This window comes from Oryzias latipes, chromosome 16, assembly GCF_002234675.1.
Source record: "Oryzias latipes chromosome 16, ASM223467v1".
Classification (NCBI taxonomy): Eukaryota; Metazoa; Chordata; class Actinopteri; order Beloniformes; family Adrianichthyidae; genus Oryzias; species Oryzias latipes.
In genome coordinates this window covers 18,761,596-18,778,415 of record NC_019874.2, presented here as the reverse complement: position 1 = coordinate 18,778,415, position 16,820 = coordinate 18,761,596, and the positions used below count along the sequence as shown (strand labels likewise).

General features: G+C 40.5%; 2 protein-coding genes across 2 annotated transcripts; both read right to left on the bottom strand.

Moving 5' to 3' along the window:
• Nucleotides 1-776: 776 nt before the first annotated feature.
• On the bottom strand, nt 777-7,259 carry fdps (farnesyl diphosphate synthase). The gene is made up of 10 exons (XM_011485312.3): nt 7,122-7,259; nt 6,552-6,707; nt 6,317-6,457; nt 4,768-4,848; nt 4,554-4,676; nt 3,847-3,935; nt 3,602-3,674; nt 3,437-3,514; nt 3,066-3,200; nt 777-1,322 (listed from the first exon to the last, which is right to left on the bottom strand). The coding sequence occupies exons 1-10, from the start codon at nt 7,122-7,124 to the stop codon at nt 1,122-1,124; spliced, it is 1,080 nt and encodes a 359-aa protein (XP_011483614.1). The 5' UTR covers nt 7,125-7,259; the 3' UTR covers nt 777-1,121.
• Nucleotides 7,260-8,451: 1,192 nt separating this feature from the next.
• fam189b (family with sequence similarity 189 member B) lies at nt 8,452-16,405 on the bottom strand. Its single transcript, XM_011485310.3, has 14 exons — nt 14,997-16,405; nt 14,846-14,902; nt 14,051-14,158; nt 13,837-13,953; nt 13,631-13,738; nt 13,310-13,470; nt 13,110-13,209; nt 12,600-12,672; nt 11,891-12,182; nt 11,463-11,812; nt 11,342-11,383; nt 10,145-10,320; nt 9,918-10,064; nt 8,452-9,839 (listed from the first exon to the last, which is right to left on the bottom strand). Exons 1-14 carry the CDS (start codon nt 15,228-15,230, stop codon nt 9,585-9,587), a joined length of 2,220 nt encoding a protein of 739 aa, XP_011483612.1. The 5' UTR covers nt 15,231-16,405; the 3' UTR covers nt 8,452-9,584.
• Between the last annotated feature and the right edge of the window lie 415 nt (nt 16,406-16,820).

Sequence of the window (16,820 nt, the reverse complement as noted above, 5' to 3'; positions counted from 1 at the left end):
AACCGTCCTACCACGCCCCCTTTCACCCATCAATTCTTTCAAATTGGCATCAGTCTGTTGGTAATGTCAATGTCCCCAACTGTATGGCTCACAGCTGATATGTGTGGGCTCGTGCGCAGAATAGAATAAAACTTTATTGATCCATGTAAGGGGAAATTGCCTTTTTTACAATGGCTCTATTAAAAACAGCATAGATAATAACCCCAAAACACGCCTAAAAAGGCGATTATTTAAAAATTAAATGATTAAAAGTGTATGTTTACACAGAATTGCACCAAAAGTTAGTATGAAGTGTGAATTTATGGCATAACTTGAGTTTATTTTCCGTCATCTTTCTTATAATTATTGTTTCGTTACAAATGCATTGATATTTATCCTGAACATCAAAGTTATCTTCTTCATTCTCAGCTGCTCAACAGGACAAGTGGGGTAAAAATTAACATTTTTTTAGATCATTTTCATTCTTTATTTTTAATTTTCTCTTTTCTTGAATGATTTATTTTTGCTCTTTGCTTATAGCAAATACCCACTGTGTGCAGTGTGTTGGATTTACTTTATTACCAACATATTAAGCTTTTTAATTGCAAAAAGAATAACTTGCATAAACTTTAAAGTAGTTATATTTCTTTTGTTTAAGTTGTTTTGCTGTAGTGTAAATGTGCAAATGCATGATCTACCAGTCAAATCATGTAAATTCAGGCAATGAGCATCATACATTTAAAAAGGTTGTGAGTTATCATAATTTGGAGTGATGCACAAAATAGCAGGACAAATGAAAATGTCATAAATTATTTATTAGGAGGAGTAAAATCTAGACCGGAAAATACCCTATTACGCCAATGCAAAATGAAACGGTCTTAAATAATTAACAAGAATGCATTTATTTACACACTTTTACAAACCCTATTTTTGTCCAGGATACATTTTAACAAGTGCTTTAGTAAACAAATCAAACCATTTACCTGTTGAGCCCAGGTAAGTACAATCAGTCGATATAAACAATACACCAGCTTCAATAATCAGCAGACAATTCAAACTGCACACCCCTGTAGGACTCTGTGGCTTTGCAACATCTTACAATATTTCAAATGGACTCTCGTTGTGGACAGTCTAGCAAGCCATCACTTGTTTCTTTTGTATATCTTGTTTGCAAAATTTAGGAAAACTGTGCTGGGAAGGGTGACAGCGCAACGAGCGATGAGCTTCTGCAGCCGCTGATAGCTCTCTTCTTCGTATTTGTGATAGAGGGTTTGCATTTGCAGAGATTTGTAGAGGGCTTTGACCTTCTCCACACTGGCGTCATCTTTGCGTCCGTAACAAGCCTAAAGAAGACATGTAAAAATAAATGAACAAATAAAGTGCAATTAATCTGCTTCTGGCACAGCAGTGGGGCTAAAGAACAGTAGTTTTGAAAAAGGGGGAATCAAAGGATTTCAAGCAGTGACAAATTACCATGCATCTACTGTTCCATCTTTACAAAAAAAAAAAAAGTCATTATTTTTCTAAGTAAAAACAAGTAATTACTAGTAACTTTTCAATAGATTATTTTTGTGCAGTCAGGTTAGTGACTCACAGAGGTCTTATTGAAGTCAACTGGATTTTTTTTTACATAAAAAAAATGTTGATTCAACTTCCATCTAACAGACTATTGTTATGCAAGAAGCATGAAATGCCAAATATATTTGCTTTTTAATTTAAAAAAAAAACTATTTTTACAGTGTAATTACAGATTTAATTATCTTTTCTTCCTCTCCTGTTAAGCAAATTCGTCAATTTGGGGATATGGAAACAACAAACTCAAAGCAGACTAATTCCATATACAGAAATACTAATAAATGTACAATGTGAACTACAGATGAACATCGAAGCCATTAAAAATATTTTTACAACTGTAGAAAGGACAGTGATGAAAAGGAGAAAAGATGGTTTCTTGCAGCATCACCCAAAAAATCTTTGACAAAGCTCTACTACGGTGTAGTAACTGCTCCCCTGAGTACCACAGTTGTCACAGACGTGTAACACGGAATGTGAGAAAATGTCAGTCATGTATTTCTGTCAACATGCACGTCTCTGTGTGAAAGTCACTCTTTCAGCAGCTCAGAGTGGGGCCTGTTGAACTGATGAAAACCTATGCTAAGAAACAAGCAGAGGTGAGATTCTTTTAATGAATGGGCTAAAACTTAAAGACCCAATCTGATGAAAATCCTGTTTTGGGTGTTTTTAACATGTTCTTGTGGCACTTTTCTCATGATGTGGGAAAATTTAGCTTAAGATTAAATTTCTGAGTATTTCCTCATTGTAATGAATCTGTTAGAGTTTATGTAGTTGTCATTTGCCCACATGCTGTCATCACCCCAATATGATTATATCTCAATTCTGTCTTTCAGTGAGGAAACACTGACGTGCAAAGTCCTGACTACAGAAGATATGATGTTCCTGTTCTGCCTGATTGAATGACCCACTTTCATGTAATCAACCATAGCCAACAAATAAAAACTGACTGCATACACTGGGAAGACAGAGCTCCTCTGATGCAGTTTGCGCAGTGACAGACAGGCTTCTCCTTCTGCAGAAGTCTAACAAAAATTCTTGTTTCCCTTGTGGTTCTTCTCTTTGTTAAGAAATAGTCAAAACCCTGACAGAATCAGGAGCAGAGGAAAAAAATGCAGTTGGAAAAAAATCTAATTTGTGACGCAGAAAATACAGGGGGCTCCCTGCTCCGGGGAAGGGGGTTGATCCATGCCAACATTCCTGTCCAAAACTCAGAGGCAAAAAGTAGATATTTTTTCAATGATCTACTGCCGCTTTGCTGATACTATGTCCTAGAAAACTACACCTTTTTTATTTTGACTAAAAACAGCATAATTGTTATAAAAAGACCACTTGGAACACTTTTTCAATAGATGAAAAGATGATCAGAGTTTGTCTTTAAGGTCTTGAGATGAGATTAACCATCAACAAAACAGTTAACATTCAGCATATAAAAAAGCTAGTCACAGATGTGTTCTTTAGTTTGTATCCTCCTGCTGGGGCAATTTCTGGTTAGGAAGCTTTAAGAGTCTTACCTCCAGAACTGCTCTCTGCTCAGGAGACATGACCTCCAGAGCTTTCACTACCAACCAGCTGCACTTGTTATCCTGGATGTCTGTACCAATCTTTCCAGTCACTGCAGGGTCACCGAAACAGTCCAAAAAGTCATCCTGTGAACAAAAACAAAACGGCTGAGCTTCTGCTACAACAGAGTAATCTTAAATGGACTTAATAAAATGTAAGACAATTGGAAATGTTAATACTACTCAGATTTTAATGTTAAATATCCTACCTGACACACTGGACTGTCACATAAACCGACAAACTCTGTGTTTTTCACCATAATCAACAACAATTTTACATTCCAGTCGCTAATAACAATAATAATAAGAAGAGGAATCCTTACCTGTATTTGGAAAAACTCTCCCATTTCAAGTAAGATTTCTTTGGCGTGATTGTGCTCCACTTCATTAGTAATTCCTGCCTGCAAAAAAGCTCAACATGTTTTGTCTTGCTGTTCCGTTTCTGTCAAATCTGTGCCATACAGAGAAAAGTTACAATTCCATCTCACCATGTACATTGCTGCTGCCACTGGGAGGTAGAACGAGTAATACGCAGTCTTGTATTTCACTATGGTTTTATACCTGAAAGACAAAATCATTTTTGGTTTTTTTACAATTTTATTTTGTGTTGAAACAGTTTTTCTATAACTCTCTGTTTGGAGGGCTAAATGTAGGGTTAGGGAGAAGTTGTAGGGGTAGGAGAAAATTTGGATTCAGCATAAGTGTCTTTTTTCAGCTTGAATTTTCTTCTTACTTTTCCATGCTAAACCTGCTGAGGTCAACATCTCCAGGCGGAGCCGTCATAAGATCCAGAGTTTGCCCAAGCACCGTTTGAAAGGTGGTCTGGACAAAAGACATGCAATAACCCAGTTAATGTTAAAGACAGGGCAGTTGGAAAACTCCTTTTTTTTTTTTTTACAAAACCAGTTTTAAAAGAAATACCATCATAAGTTGTTGGTTGTTTTAAAAAATAAACTCAGAGAAAGCATGTTTAATATGGCAACTTGGGTGTAGAGTAGCTTGATTGGCACTTTCTCTTTTTGCCATAATGTGTCCACATGAGACTTTTTCAAGCTTTCGTTGGATTTGTTTGTGCGCTGCCAACTGTCATGTGGCATATTTCCCAGTTTAGGGAAAATCAAATGCATGGTTTCTTTGGACATAAAGGAGACACAACGTCTATTTTTGCTACTCCACTAAGCTCACCACTTTGCTTTTTTCCTGTTTCAGGCAGGTCTAAAGATACAGCACAAATGCTTAAATATAAAAAGCGTGAAAACTTGACATTTGATTTTGTGGAGTTTGGTTGTACAAATGAAAGAAAAAAAATTTTTTTAAAAAGGGTTTTAGCAAAACTACACCTGCCTTAAAAGTAGGTGTGGTGTCAAAAGTCAAGACTAAAACCTGAAAAACCCCAAAAAACAACTTTACATGGCTTCACACTGATGATGATGATGTTACCTCTGTGAAGATTTCCAACAAATGGACATAGTAGGGCTGATCTCTGCAATATTTTCTAAGTAGCCTGTAGAGTGCTGATTCCAAGAAAAACGAATCATTGATGGCATCTAGCCCAACTCCCTCCTATGAAAATAAAAAGAAATGCCACTGTTTACAATCCTCTATCAACCTTTAAAATAACATTTAAAATGACATTTTTTTTTTCAAGTCACACCTTCCTGAACCAGCATGGCTGCCCTCTGCGGGTCACAGATGCATCCATGATGTCGTCTGCCACCAGGAAAAACGCCTGAAGCTGCAAGATGCAGAGAAAAAAAGAACAAGAAAAAAAAAACACCAGTCATTTGTTAATTAAAATCATTTCAATTACCGCATTTTTCAGAGTAAAAGTCACTGTTTTTTTGCGTAGTTTGAGTGCGGCGTATACTCAGATAAGACATAGGTGGGATTTTTTAAAAAGAAGTTGCAACAACCACTAGAGGGCACTGTAGGCGTGTGTCAGTATTTGCTACTGACAGCAACACAGAAGAAGAGCCGCTCAGTCATACACAGGGGCCCTATGACTATGACACAGACCATGAAGAATTTAACGGATTTAGGGATTTAAAATGATATATAGAGAGTAGTCCACTTGTTAGCACGTATCTTTATCTTAATATTTATTCATATACTACTCTAATATACTCAATTGCGCCTATATGTCGTGAAGCTATATAAGCATTAATGTTTTACAGTAGTGAAGCGTGCAGATATTCAGTCTATTATTGTTATTTATTCCGTTATTATAATTTGCCTTTCAAGAGAAAATGTCAGGTTTTGCTCCTTTATTTTGTTATTGGATACATTTCTCCAAAAAGTGCGACTTTTACTCCGACATTTATATGGTACATACTGAATTTATCTGATCCAGCTACCATTTGTGCAATCAAAATACACACCTTTAGATATATTTGACTCAAAATCAACAATTACACATTTATAACTTTATTATACATCAAATCGTTGAAATTCTATTTCCAGACCGATTTGGTTTGGTGTCAAAAAGAGTTTTGATGTAGACAGAGACTTTAACTGAACAAAGCTTCAACTTTTCATTATCATGAAGACTGACACTAAACCATACAACAGAAAATCTTTTTTCCCCATCTAAGATAAAAAAAGAAAAGAGAGAAAGCACTCTAAAAGATAATTAATAATTGGATTTGATTAGTTGACATTTGATTTTCTAAAAGAAAATTGAGTCAAGTCACTTTTTAAAAAATAAACTCAGCCCTACACTTGACCCCAACCCTTTTTCTGCACACACAGGCACAGTGCAAACCGATGGAGCTGCAGCTCTCATTAAAAAAAGTGATTAAAATGCTGTGATTCATGTTAAAGTCCCACACCAGTCATCTCTGGATCCCTTTTAAAGCATTCCCAGTGGTCTTTTAATCATGGCTATGCTGTTTTTGGGCTAAACCAAACCATTTTCTAGGACATTGTTTCTGCAGAGCGGCAGGAGTTTAACATAAATTTGCCTTTGTGTTGTGGGTGGGACTGTTAGCACAGAGTAAGCCTGCCCTCATTCCCCATCATCCCTTTCTCTACACTCTTCTTTCTATATGTCTTCCATAATCAGGAAAATGCTCCAAGAACACCCCAAAAACACCCCAAAACTCATTTTGTTACGGCGGGTCTTTAAAACGAGTTTGATGCCTGTAACTTTTTCATTTTGTTGTTTTTTAAAATGCATTTTGCGTTTGCTTGGAAATAATTCTTACCAACTCAATGCACCAGCCCACCACCAGAGCTCTTTGCACCACATCCTGGGTGAGCTGAGAGGGTGGGAGAAGCTCCCTCAAGGAGCCAATCACAGAAAGTCCTCTGTTCTTCTTACCCCCAGGAACATTGTAGACCAAAACCTAGAGTTAAATTTAAAAAAAAAAAAAGTCCAGTTAACTGCTGCACTTGACGCTAGAACCATGTCAGAGAGAGAAGTCTGCTGATCCATCTTACCTCTCTGTGTCTGTTCAGAGCATCAACCAGACCTGGATCCTTTAGATCTCGCTCGATCAACTCTGCCACCAGTTCGTCGAACTTTGCTTCAAACAGCTGAGAGTCTGACAGTAACGCCTTTTTGTTGTGTGTCCCGTTTGACATAATACTGTCCGCCTGAAAGGTAGACGTGCACAACATCAGAATGCGGCGTTTTACTCCAAACGGGGACACGTCGAAGCACATGGTTTGGAGAATTTTAGGGCCGTTGAGCTTGAGGACACAGTTTAGCAAGCGCCTCATCGCCGATCAACACTCCAAATCTCAACACAAACCAACTACACTCATGCTAATCTAGCTCTAGCTCAGCTGCAGATGATGCGAGGTCACTTTACAGAGGAAAGCTTCACGTCTGGCTAAGTTCATGGTCTCGTCGTTAAACTTAGCCTCAGCTCGAGGGCGCAAGGGAGCGAATCCCTTCATTGAAACGACGCATTAGCCAACGTTAACCTATATATCTTTCTTTCAGTCTTCCACTACAATCGTTTTAGCACGTCAAATAAACACATCTATTCACAAATCTTTACATACCATTCTGCCAATATCCTGCTCCGGTATGCTCTGTAAAAAATATTGTAAAGAAAACAACACTTTCTGTAAATCCTTTCAACTGTTAAATTAAGTCTTTGAACGTTTCCTCAAACCAGGATATGTAAATTGTAGTTTACTATTAGGCTCCTGTCGTTTTATACTTGGCTACTGAACTATATGTCCCAACATTCATTGTAAGTAGGCGGTGCTTAGGAAGGCTCCATTTGACATTGAGCTTTTTAATTGGTTACTCACATCGAACCAGGATGGGCTCTCCTGGTGGTTAACCAATAGGATATGGTGGAAGGCGGAGTTTAAATCGGGTGGTGAGATTAAATTAAAGAACCCACGTTAGCTGCTTTTTGTTTTTCTTTTTCGAAATTGTTTTTAGATTAAACAAGTAAAACGACTTTTTTTTTATTAATTAAAGTTTTCCCCACGATGCCATTGTTTGAAGGTGTACCGTAGAAAATCTTAACATTTGTGTTGCACTCAGCATTCTTGGAAGGGACGAGACTTAAGATAAACCATAAATGCACAAAGTATTTAATGAGAATAAAATGCATTTTTGGAAGAAAAAAAGTAACGTTATAATCCAAATGGAAGCATATTTAAATTTTTCCTTTCTTTTAATTTTTGTTGCAAGTTATAAATAATGAATATAATGCAATAATGACTTATTTTAGTTTAGTCATAAAAAAGTAATGCCACATTATGCCGTTTTTACATTTTAACACTTTTGCAACACATCAAATACTTTTTTTTTGTTTAAATATGTCTTCATGCTTGTTTTATTTCAGTTAACTGGACCTTTTAGCACACTATCCTTTAAGACTTTTGTACATCAGCACCTTGAGGGATGTTTTTTTTATTTATATATATTTCATTCGTTTATTTCACATATTGAAATACATATCTTGCCCTGAAACTTTTGCTATTAACAAGTTTTTTTTATAACATTGCTAGTTCATGACGTGTAGTTCAATTGGAATAAGCCTAATGAATATGTAAATCAAGACAGGAGGTAGAAAACAAAGCTCAGTGCCCGTACCCCTTGTGCTATCCTAGGCACTGTACCATTGGGAGTTGGGTCATCTAGACCCACTAGACAGTGCGCTGAACCTTTTTTCTTCAATGATTTGTGAACCTCACTGGTGTCCATGGATTACATGAAATCTTTCCACCTTTATCCACCTTTGTCATGGTAGGGATAACACGTCAATGTAAGGATGGGGTCATCTTAGATAGCACAAGGGTTAAGGATGAGTGCCTGATCTGCCAGTGATTACAGACTATGTGTAAGTGTGTAAAAAGAAAAAAAAAGACAAAAGACAGTTGACATTTTTAATCTACAGCTGCCACCTAATGTCAAATGGTGCAGTCCTATCACCATTACCAGTGCATCTTGAAGATCTTATTCCATTTTAAACATACCCAAATGTGCACATGTGCTAACACACAGTGTAAGACCCGACTTCATCATAAGCTTAACTTTACATTTACTGACATATTCACAAGAGTCATAGTGCGGCGTGCACCTCTTATCGTACAAGTACCAGACTGTTTTAGCCAAAGATTGTTGCAGGTTCAGATACAGAATTATTCTCGGAGCCACCAGGCATCTCCGACCTTGGTTGTTAGCTAGTAATTACCTATCACATGGCTACTATCTTAAGTCATTTGTGCAAGAAAAATGAAAAGAAGCAAACATGCAGGTCAAGACGTTCTGAGCACTTGTAGGTTGGACAGACGAGCAGACTTGAATGAACAGAGTTCCTGCTGCATCCCATCTGTAGCAGAACATGCACCATGTTCAAAGGAAATCATGGAGGCCATAAATGAAAAAACACATTTCCAAGGCTCAACCTATCTGTGGTGTGCAACAATGTCCATGTTAGCAATGCTGGCAGCTCTGTACGGCAGCATTAGAGGAGACAATACAACTCATTAAGAGATCTGCTTCGCTTTATTCTCATTAGATCTTCTAATGCTGCCCACCCTTACGCATTTGTTCTTGAGAATGGAAGACAAAAGATAACCACTTCATTTAAGCAATCTTGTCAATGAGCACAGGTGAGCCTTTGGCTTTTGTCCAAGGGCAACCATGTAAATCCATGATAGCAAAATTATTCAGGTAGACTGAAGAAGAAGAGACGAGTTTCCAGATGAACCGATGGAGGTCAAGAGTGGAGATTGTTTTTATCAGTTGTGACTTTGTTTTTTGGTTGCAAGAGGTTATCAGGTTGTAGCATACTGTAGTTTGAGTAAGGTTGCACTATTTGTTGGTGAAAAATGAGCAAACTCTTGAGTGATGTTCAGAAGCACCACGAATAAGGCTGTCTGCACAGTTCGCTTCAGCATCCAGAGGTGGCAGGAAATAAGGAGGGAAGACTTTTGCAATCTGCAATCTGACTTGATTTTCATCTTCTCTTCATTTTTGTCTCATCCCCCTTGTTTCCTTCCTTACAGAGCAGACTCAGAATACAGAGTCCCTGATGACCCATGCGGTGGATGATGAGGGACAAGTCGACGTAGAGATGCAGAGGAGGAGGAGCTTAAATCTCCACAGCTGCGCAGGTGGATGCCCTCTGGCGCCCGGCTGCTCTGGTGCCGATTGTGGCGACTGTCACTTTGGGAATGATGATGTCCACGGTGATGAGAATGATGGGAGTGACCGGTGGGGTGTCCTCGGCTGGAGCCCCAAGTGTTCCGCAACATCTGAGTGTAAATAAGTTGAGTAAATATTGAGTATTCGTCATTGTAGATACAAAAAGGGATTCGATCTTGCTGACATACTTGTTCCAAGGCCATGTGGTTGGCGGCAGCAGCCTCAGTTCCACTCTTCCTTTTTGTTGCCTGGGCGGGGCTCCCAGCAGGCTCGGAGGATGGCGCCAGATTACGTTTTGAGCGATGCAGGAAGCGAGCCACCAGAACTCGAGTTACCTGAAGGACCGGAATATAATAATTAAGATAACAGAACTGTGTCCTTTAAAAATCCTTCAGAATGTGTCAAGCATGTTTACCTTAAGATCAGCAAGAGAACGGTGGCAGTCTTTGGGTAATCGGAGTGGGGAGGTGGCTGCAGGCTTGGGGGGCACCTCTATCCCTGTGGTTGCTGATTTTATGCTGCTTTTTGTGGACAGCACTGCAGCGTGAGGCAGGGATGTTTGAGGCAGCAGGCATGCCTCAGACGATGGACCTTTAAATCAGAAAATAGAATGAAAGTGATTTATACTATTACAACTTGTCTACATAGAAAATGTCAAATAAATATTTTGAAACCCCTGTTTACCATATTTTGTGCCGCACTCCACTTAGGCACATCCTTTTAAAAATTACAGATGGATAACACGACACACTGCAAAAACAGGCCCCTTGGAGCATCCAAAATTTCTACTGCATCAGCAGATTTTCTAAAAAAAAATCTGTTTTTCTCAAACTGAGATCATTATTGAAAAATATTGTAAAATGATTTGTCTTGCAAGAAAGAAATTAAGATAATTTATCCTAAAACAAGGGTCTTTTCACTTTCTTTAAATTTAGTTTTTGCTGTGCATAAAAGAGAGAAACAGCAAAAAATATAAAAGTAGAAAAGCACTATTGGTGACGAGCACAATTTGTTTCTCAGTACTCTAAGCTACAACGGTGCTCAGACTAAAAAATACATTTCTCAACTTAAAAAAAAGAATACATGAAGGAAGTTAATACATATGAAGAGGGAAATCACAGTGTTCATTGTTTATGTAACATAAGGAATATTGTCGTCCTTTCTTTAGCACAGACTTGTTAAAAAATAGGTAGGTTTCGGGTGATCAGATGAAAGTAACAAGCATTTGTCACATAGACCAAGACACATCATTTTACATATTTTTGAGTGTTGTTTACTTACTTTGGCTTAAAAATCGTCTTGTTACAACCTTTAGAACACAACTTTTGAATTTCAGTGTGGTTTCACAATAGAAATGAAGTGCTACTAGTGTTTGTGATCAGGCAACATGATCAATATGTCAGAGCTGTCTGTCTAATTTATGTCAGATTGCAAAGAACTTAGCAGATACGAGGAAGTAACGGTCTGAACAATAATTTACTATTTTTATTACCAACTATTACTGTCAGCAATCTGTTCATATATTGTTATTTATTTATTTCAACAGAAGGGTTTAGATTTATAATGTGTTAAGAAAGTGTCACATCAAAACAGCGTTTGTGTTTAGTTTTACCTGTGTCCATAGATGCTTTACTCCCGCCAGAGCCAAAGTCCACTAGAAAACAGCATCGATGCACAGATTGATCAGTGTACAACTGATGAAAGAGCTGCTTTCCTGCCAGAACCCGACTCACCCGTGTCTGTCGAGGAGCTGAGCCCTGGTTCACTGTGTGATCTCATGAGGCGCAAAAAGCCTTCGCTGTGTCTTCTCGCAGTCTCTCCATCCTTTTCACTTCTTCCGGCTCTTTGCCGAAGGGAGAGGGGCTGGAGAGGAAGGAGGTGCCCGTGATCATGTTCACTGGCAGCTGAGAAGGAGGGAGGAGGGACGGGAGAGGAACCCATTGCAACTCCACGGCTTGAGGCAAAGGAAGGTTGAAACCGAATCTCTGGGATGGAGAACGACTGTTGATTACTGGCGCCACCTATGGCTTCTAGCTGGGAACAGCTACGGGCTAGCACAGCTTGGCGAAGAAGCACTGGGGACCTTGTTGACAGACCAGAAGACAAAAGTTTTTTTTTTTTTTTTTATAAATTATGGCTTTAACTTAAAGGTTTTGTTTACCTATAAGTAGTGTTGGTGGTGGTGCTCGGAGAGGAACAGGAGTTGGACCTCTCTCCTCTGAGAACTCTTTTGGCTCTTGGCCCCCCTGCCAAAGGACTTTCGGGCGTCTGACACCTCTGACCACGGAGATTGATGCTCTCCCCTGCATCTCCGCCCTCACTGGGAGCCCTGTTGCGTCTCTCCCCCTGGTTTCTTAGCCCGATCTCCATGAGACAGGAGTCCTCAGAAGGAGAGGAATCATCAGGGATGTCCACAATTTCTGACATCAACAGAGACCCACTGTCCATGGAGACTGAAAAAGAGGATTTCTTCATCATCTATGGAACAATGATATTTTTTCAGTAATATCTTTCACTTATGCATTCTTTAGCTTGAATTGATTTGGAATAAAAACTTTGAAGTGATTATTTAGAGACTGTGACATGTTTTCCTTCATTGTCTAATCCAGTGGTGTCAAACTCCAGGCTACGAGGACTGGTGTCCAACATGTTTTCCTACCAAACTGCCTTTGAAGTTCCTAATTGGCTAAACACATCTGATCCAGGTAATCAGCAGCAGATAAGACAGGATTTTTGAAAAACCAGCAGGTGGTCGGCCTATGTGGCAAGGAGTTTGACACCCGCGGTCCAGTCATTTCATATCGGATTGATCCCTATCAACCATTTACTCTTCCTTATACGTGACCCAATCATATAAAGAGAATCTGCACCTTCGCCACTGAAGGCCATTGAAGTTCCCCGTTCTCCAGACAGCTCAGTGCCGACAGGATCAAACACTGTTGCCTTGACAGTCAGGACAGATAAAAAGATCAGTCAGGTCATTCCAAGCACCACAGATACTTCAAAGTTGACGTACAGGAACAAAGTTACTTCCCATCTTTTTTTCGTTTTGTTCTTTTTAGACAACATTTGATTATTTTTATAACAGTTTCAGAGCACAGAAAGCACAGAAAAGATTGGCTTGACATACAGCATTTGCAAGTTACATCTAAATCACAAAACACTTCACCACACCTGAAAGCAGCTGCCTTGCATCATACACGAAAAACAATGGCAAAGTATATTTTTGTACTTTATGCTTTAGTTTTAATTTAATTACAATTAATTAAAATTTAATTTAGATTCAAATTCAGATTCTTGTCTGTAATAAATCATCATGCACTGATAGACTTTTTCATTGATGAAGACTGCAAGTTCAGTGCCTAGACACACATGCTCACCTGGCTGGCAATTCTCTGTCCCATCACAGCTTCATAAGGAGGGGGGCAGTCAGTAGGGTACAAGGGGACAGGACTCTCCATGGAGCCATTATATGTAATGCTGTAGTGATAAAACCATGCACATGAGCCTACAAATGGGCATCGATGATATTTGCTGTTATAGGAAGTAATACCCATACATGGTAAGACAACACTGGTACCTTTGAGCGTCCGTCTCTGAGCTGCAGGTGTACTCAGGAGGGTAGTAAGGGGGTGGAGGGATGGGTGGGACAAACTCCTCAAAGTCCATGATGTTTGTCAGGAAGGCATCCTGAGGGGTGATGCACTCTGGATTAACGGAGCGGGAGCGATGCGGCGCCAGCTGGGTGGGAACCGTGTGACATGAGTGAAGCCCCCACGGTAAATAAACTTAAAAAAGACTTTTAACATGGACATTCTGATCTATCTGGGCTGCACTTTAGCTGAACTGCATGTCCTGTGAAGAAACCAGCAGCTTGGAGGAGAAGGATATTTAGCCTCACCAGGTGCACGAGGTCCAGAGAGAATATGTGAATGCTGCATGTCACGGTCGACAGTGTACAAATGATGGTGGACAGAATGCTGAGTCCACACGCACTGAACAAAAGGTCCTGCAGGAAATTGTGCATTCCAAGAAATGTTAACTTGTGAAATATGTTAAAAGAATTCATGTTTAAAATGATCGCAGTGACAGACAACATGTACTTACTTTAAGCTGATGCCTGACTGAATGACAATCAACATTCAGGTTCAGGACAAGTGTGTCCTCCCCATCTATAGAGCAAGACTGAAGGGGTGCACAACACAAACACCGCCCACTCTCCACCTAGCCATGATGAAAGGCAAAGTCGGTTTACAAAAGATTTTCCAAACTATTTCTAGCGCATCGTTTCAGCGTGTAGCAAAGGACAAAGCTTGCACACCTTGCAGGTAAGCATTGACTTGACCATCTGTGCGTTCTGGCAGGACAGCATTGAGCCGGCCAGGCTGAGGATCACACACACTGCAGAGAGCAGCATGAACAGTGACACCTGTGAAGGGATGCAGAGGGGAGACTTGATTTAGAGCAGGGGGTGTCTGAAAGTGTTTTTAAAACAGATTAGAGGCAGATTTCTATTCTCTAGAGAGCTGCTCCGATCATTTTGATGTATTGTAAAAGCGTTTCCAGAGGTCCGTTCATTATGTTATGCTGTTTTTAGCCAAAGTAAAAAAATAAAAAACTGCAGTTTTCTGTTACTTAGTTTCTGCTGAGCGGCAATAGTTAATTAGAAATTCACCTCTGAGTTGTGGGTGGGACTGTTGCTGTGAAGTAAGCCCACCCTCACTTCCCATCACCCATTTGTTTACACGCTCTCCTGCTAGTTTATAACCCCTTACAGTTTTGACCTAGATGCCAGATCAGATGAGGAAAACAAAGACGTGCATGGACCTATTTGTCTGCAAGTGGATGCATCAGAATAGAGTGGAGCAGGGAGCTTGTGGCCTGCTGTCGCTTCTATGTCACACATACAAGCTTCTTCCAATGGCATGTTTTTATCCTCTCCTGATTTGCAAAAATTTGAATAAAGAAACACTCAGAAAAGATTAATTTTCTTTATATATATAATCTGAGAAAAGTGCCACAGGAACATATTAAAAACACCAAAAACAACCCACAATTTTCATCAGTGTGTCTTTAAACAAAAAGAACCAGCAATGAAGAGTGCAAGAGTATGTACCACTAGTGTTAGAGGTCTCCTCCATGAGATTATTCCTACTATCCCTGACGCCACCACCTGGATACAAACAGGACATACACCAGAAATCACCCCACTATAGTTGTTTGTTTTATTCTGAAAGTCATATATCTTCCCCTATGTTCATACTTACAAAGAAACCAGCCCAGAATGGACAGGATTGCCTTACACGGGTAGATAGGGTGAAGGCCATGCTGGTAAAGGAGAAGGCCAGGACCATGGCTCCGAGACCAAGGTGGCACAAGCCTAAATACAGGAGCAGCCGGGCCCCACCGGGCCCCCGGCCGGACATGCCTCTGCGGCTGTCAGACCAGCCGCGAGATCCAGTGGCTGAAGCCACACTGCTGGAGTCTGAAGGTGAAGGCATGTTTGTTTTATATTCCTGGGATTGTGACTGTGTAGGGGGACGCTGGGTGAGGTTTCAGGCTTCCTTGGAGTTCATGTAGCAGGTTGTGTGGGTAGCAGCTCAGCAGAGCAGAGGAGAGAGATAAATAAATGCTGGCATCAGAGCTCCAGTCTGTCAGAATTATGCACCAAACTCACTGCTGGCAGGTACTTCAGCTCCTGCGCAGTGTCCCATGGCGAGCACTACAGTTCAGGCAAGAACTTTGTCAGCAAAAACAACTAAAAGGCCTAAAAGTCAATGTACTCACCTTAATGACACATTAGCCATCTTTAGAATGTTTCTTAAATCAAGTATTTCTTTTTGGCCCATGCTCCTCATCACTCTCTGCTCATAAAGGACAGCTTGTGCCTTTCATTCCTTCTGTTCCAAGGAATCCCAAATGCTCCAGCACTGGAGCTAGAATTTTCGGCTTTACAAACTTACAGTCTGGGAGATTTGTTTTTATAGCCTCCACCTCTCCATCTTCTGTCCTCCGTCTCTCCCCCTCCTGGCCCATGAGGCACTGCAGCAACCGGAGATGCGAGCAGGCCGCAGTTCCTATAGCATCCCGAGAAAAGCAGCTGATCGCTCCTCGATTTCCCTCCCAGCTGACTGGCCTCAGTCCGGGCGTCCGGCCAGAAGAAACAGCGTCCGAGCGTGTGCGTTCCCCGCTCACGACCTTATGTCCGGTCCTCGTCCTGACGCGGAGGAGACGAGGCAGCGAGAAGAGCAAAGCGGGCTGACATCACCAGGTCCGGACACACAAACGGAAATCACCACAGAACACGTTTTCCCACAATAAAAATTGAGTTCCTGCTTTTGAAAACTCCACCTCAGAGCTTTTGCGGCGGTCCACGGACACCTACACCTCCTCCCCTCTCCTCCTCCGCCCCTTTCCTCCCTGCAGTCACGCGGGCATCCCGTTCCGCTCACAGATATAGACGTTTGCCTCTCCACGGCACGTGCACGTGACACAGCTCATTTTAAAATGTGGGACACGCTGCTCTAAAGTAAATCCGACTTCCTCATTGCTGCCTCCACGACAGGAACTCTGGCACCGACCGAGAGGAAAGTCTTTGCCTACCCTGCGTGATTACAAGGCACGCAAAACGTGCAGACAACCAAGAGATGCGGCAGGCCGCGCGCGCACAAGCCTGGTGCTGATGCTGGGAAGAAAGGGGCTGTTGCCTGGTGACAGGCTCTTGCTGCAGCAAAACAGTAGCAACGGAGTTACAATCAGGCAGCAGGGGTCCCTGTTGTGATAAGGAGTGTTGGGGAACCTAAAGTGTGGTCATCACGAGGACAAAAATACCAAACGATGAACCATTTGATTATTTATTTTGTAAAGTGTTCAGCTAAATATGTTTAAAATAGCCAACTTTAACATCTTCCCTTGATACTTTCAATTTTTAAATGAATGTCTATTATAGTGTAAAGTTTAAACTTTACACCTAAACTTAATTTCAGCTCCATTATTTAAAACATTTTGTACATTTAAACACTAAGTTTTATTTTAATATTTATATTTTTAAAGTGATTTTCATCCTGTCAACTTGCTTCACTTTTGTAAAC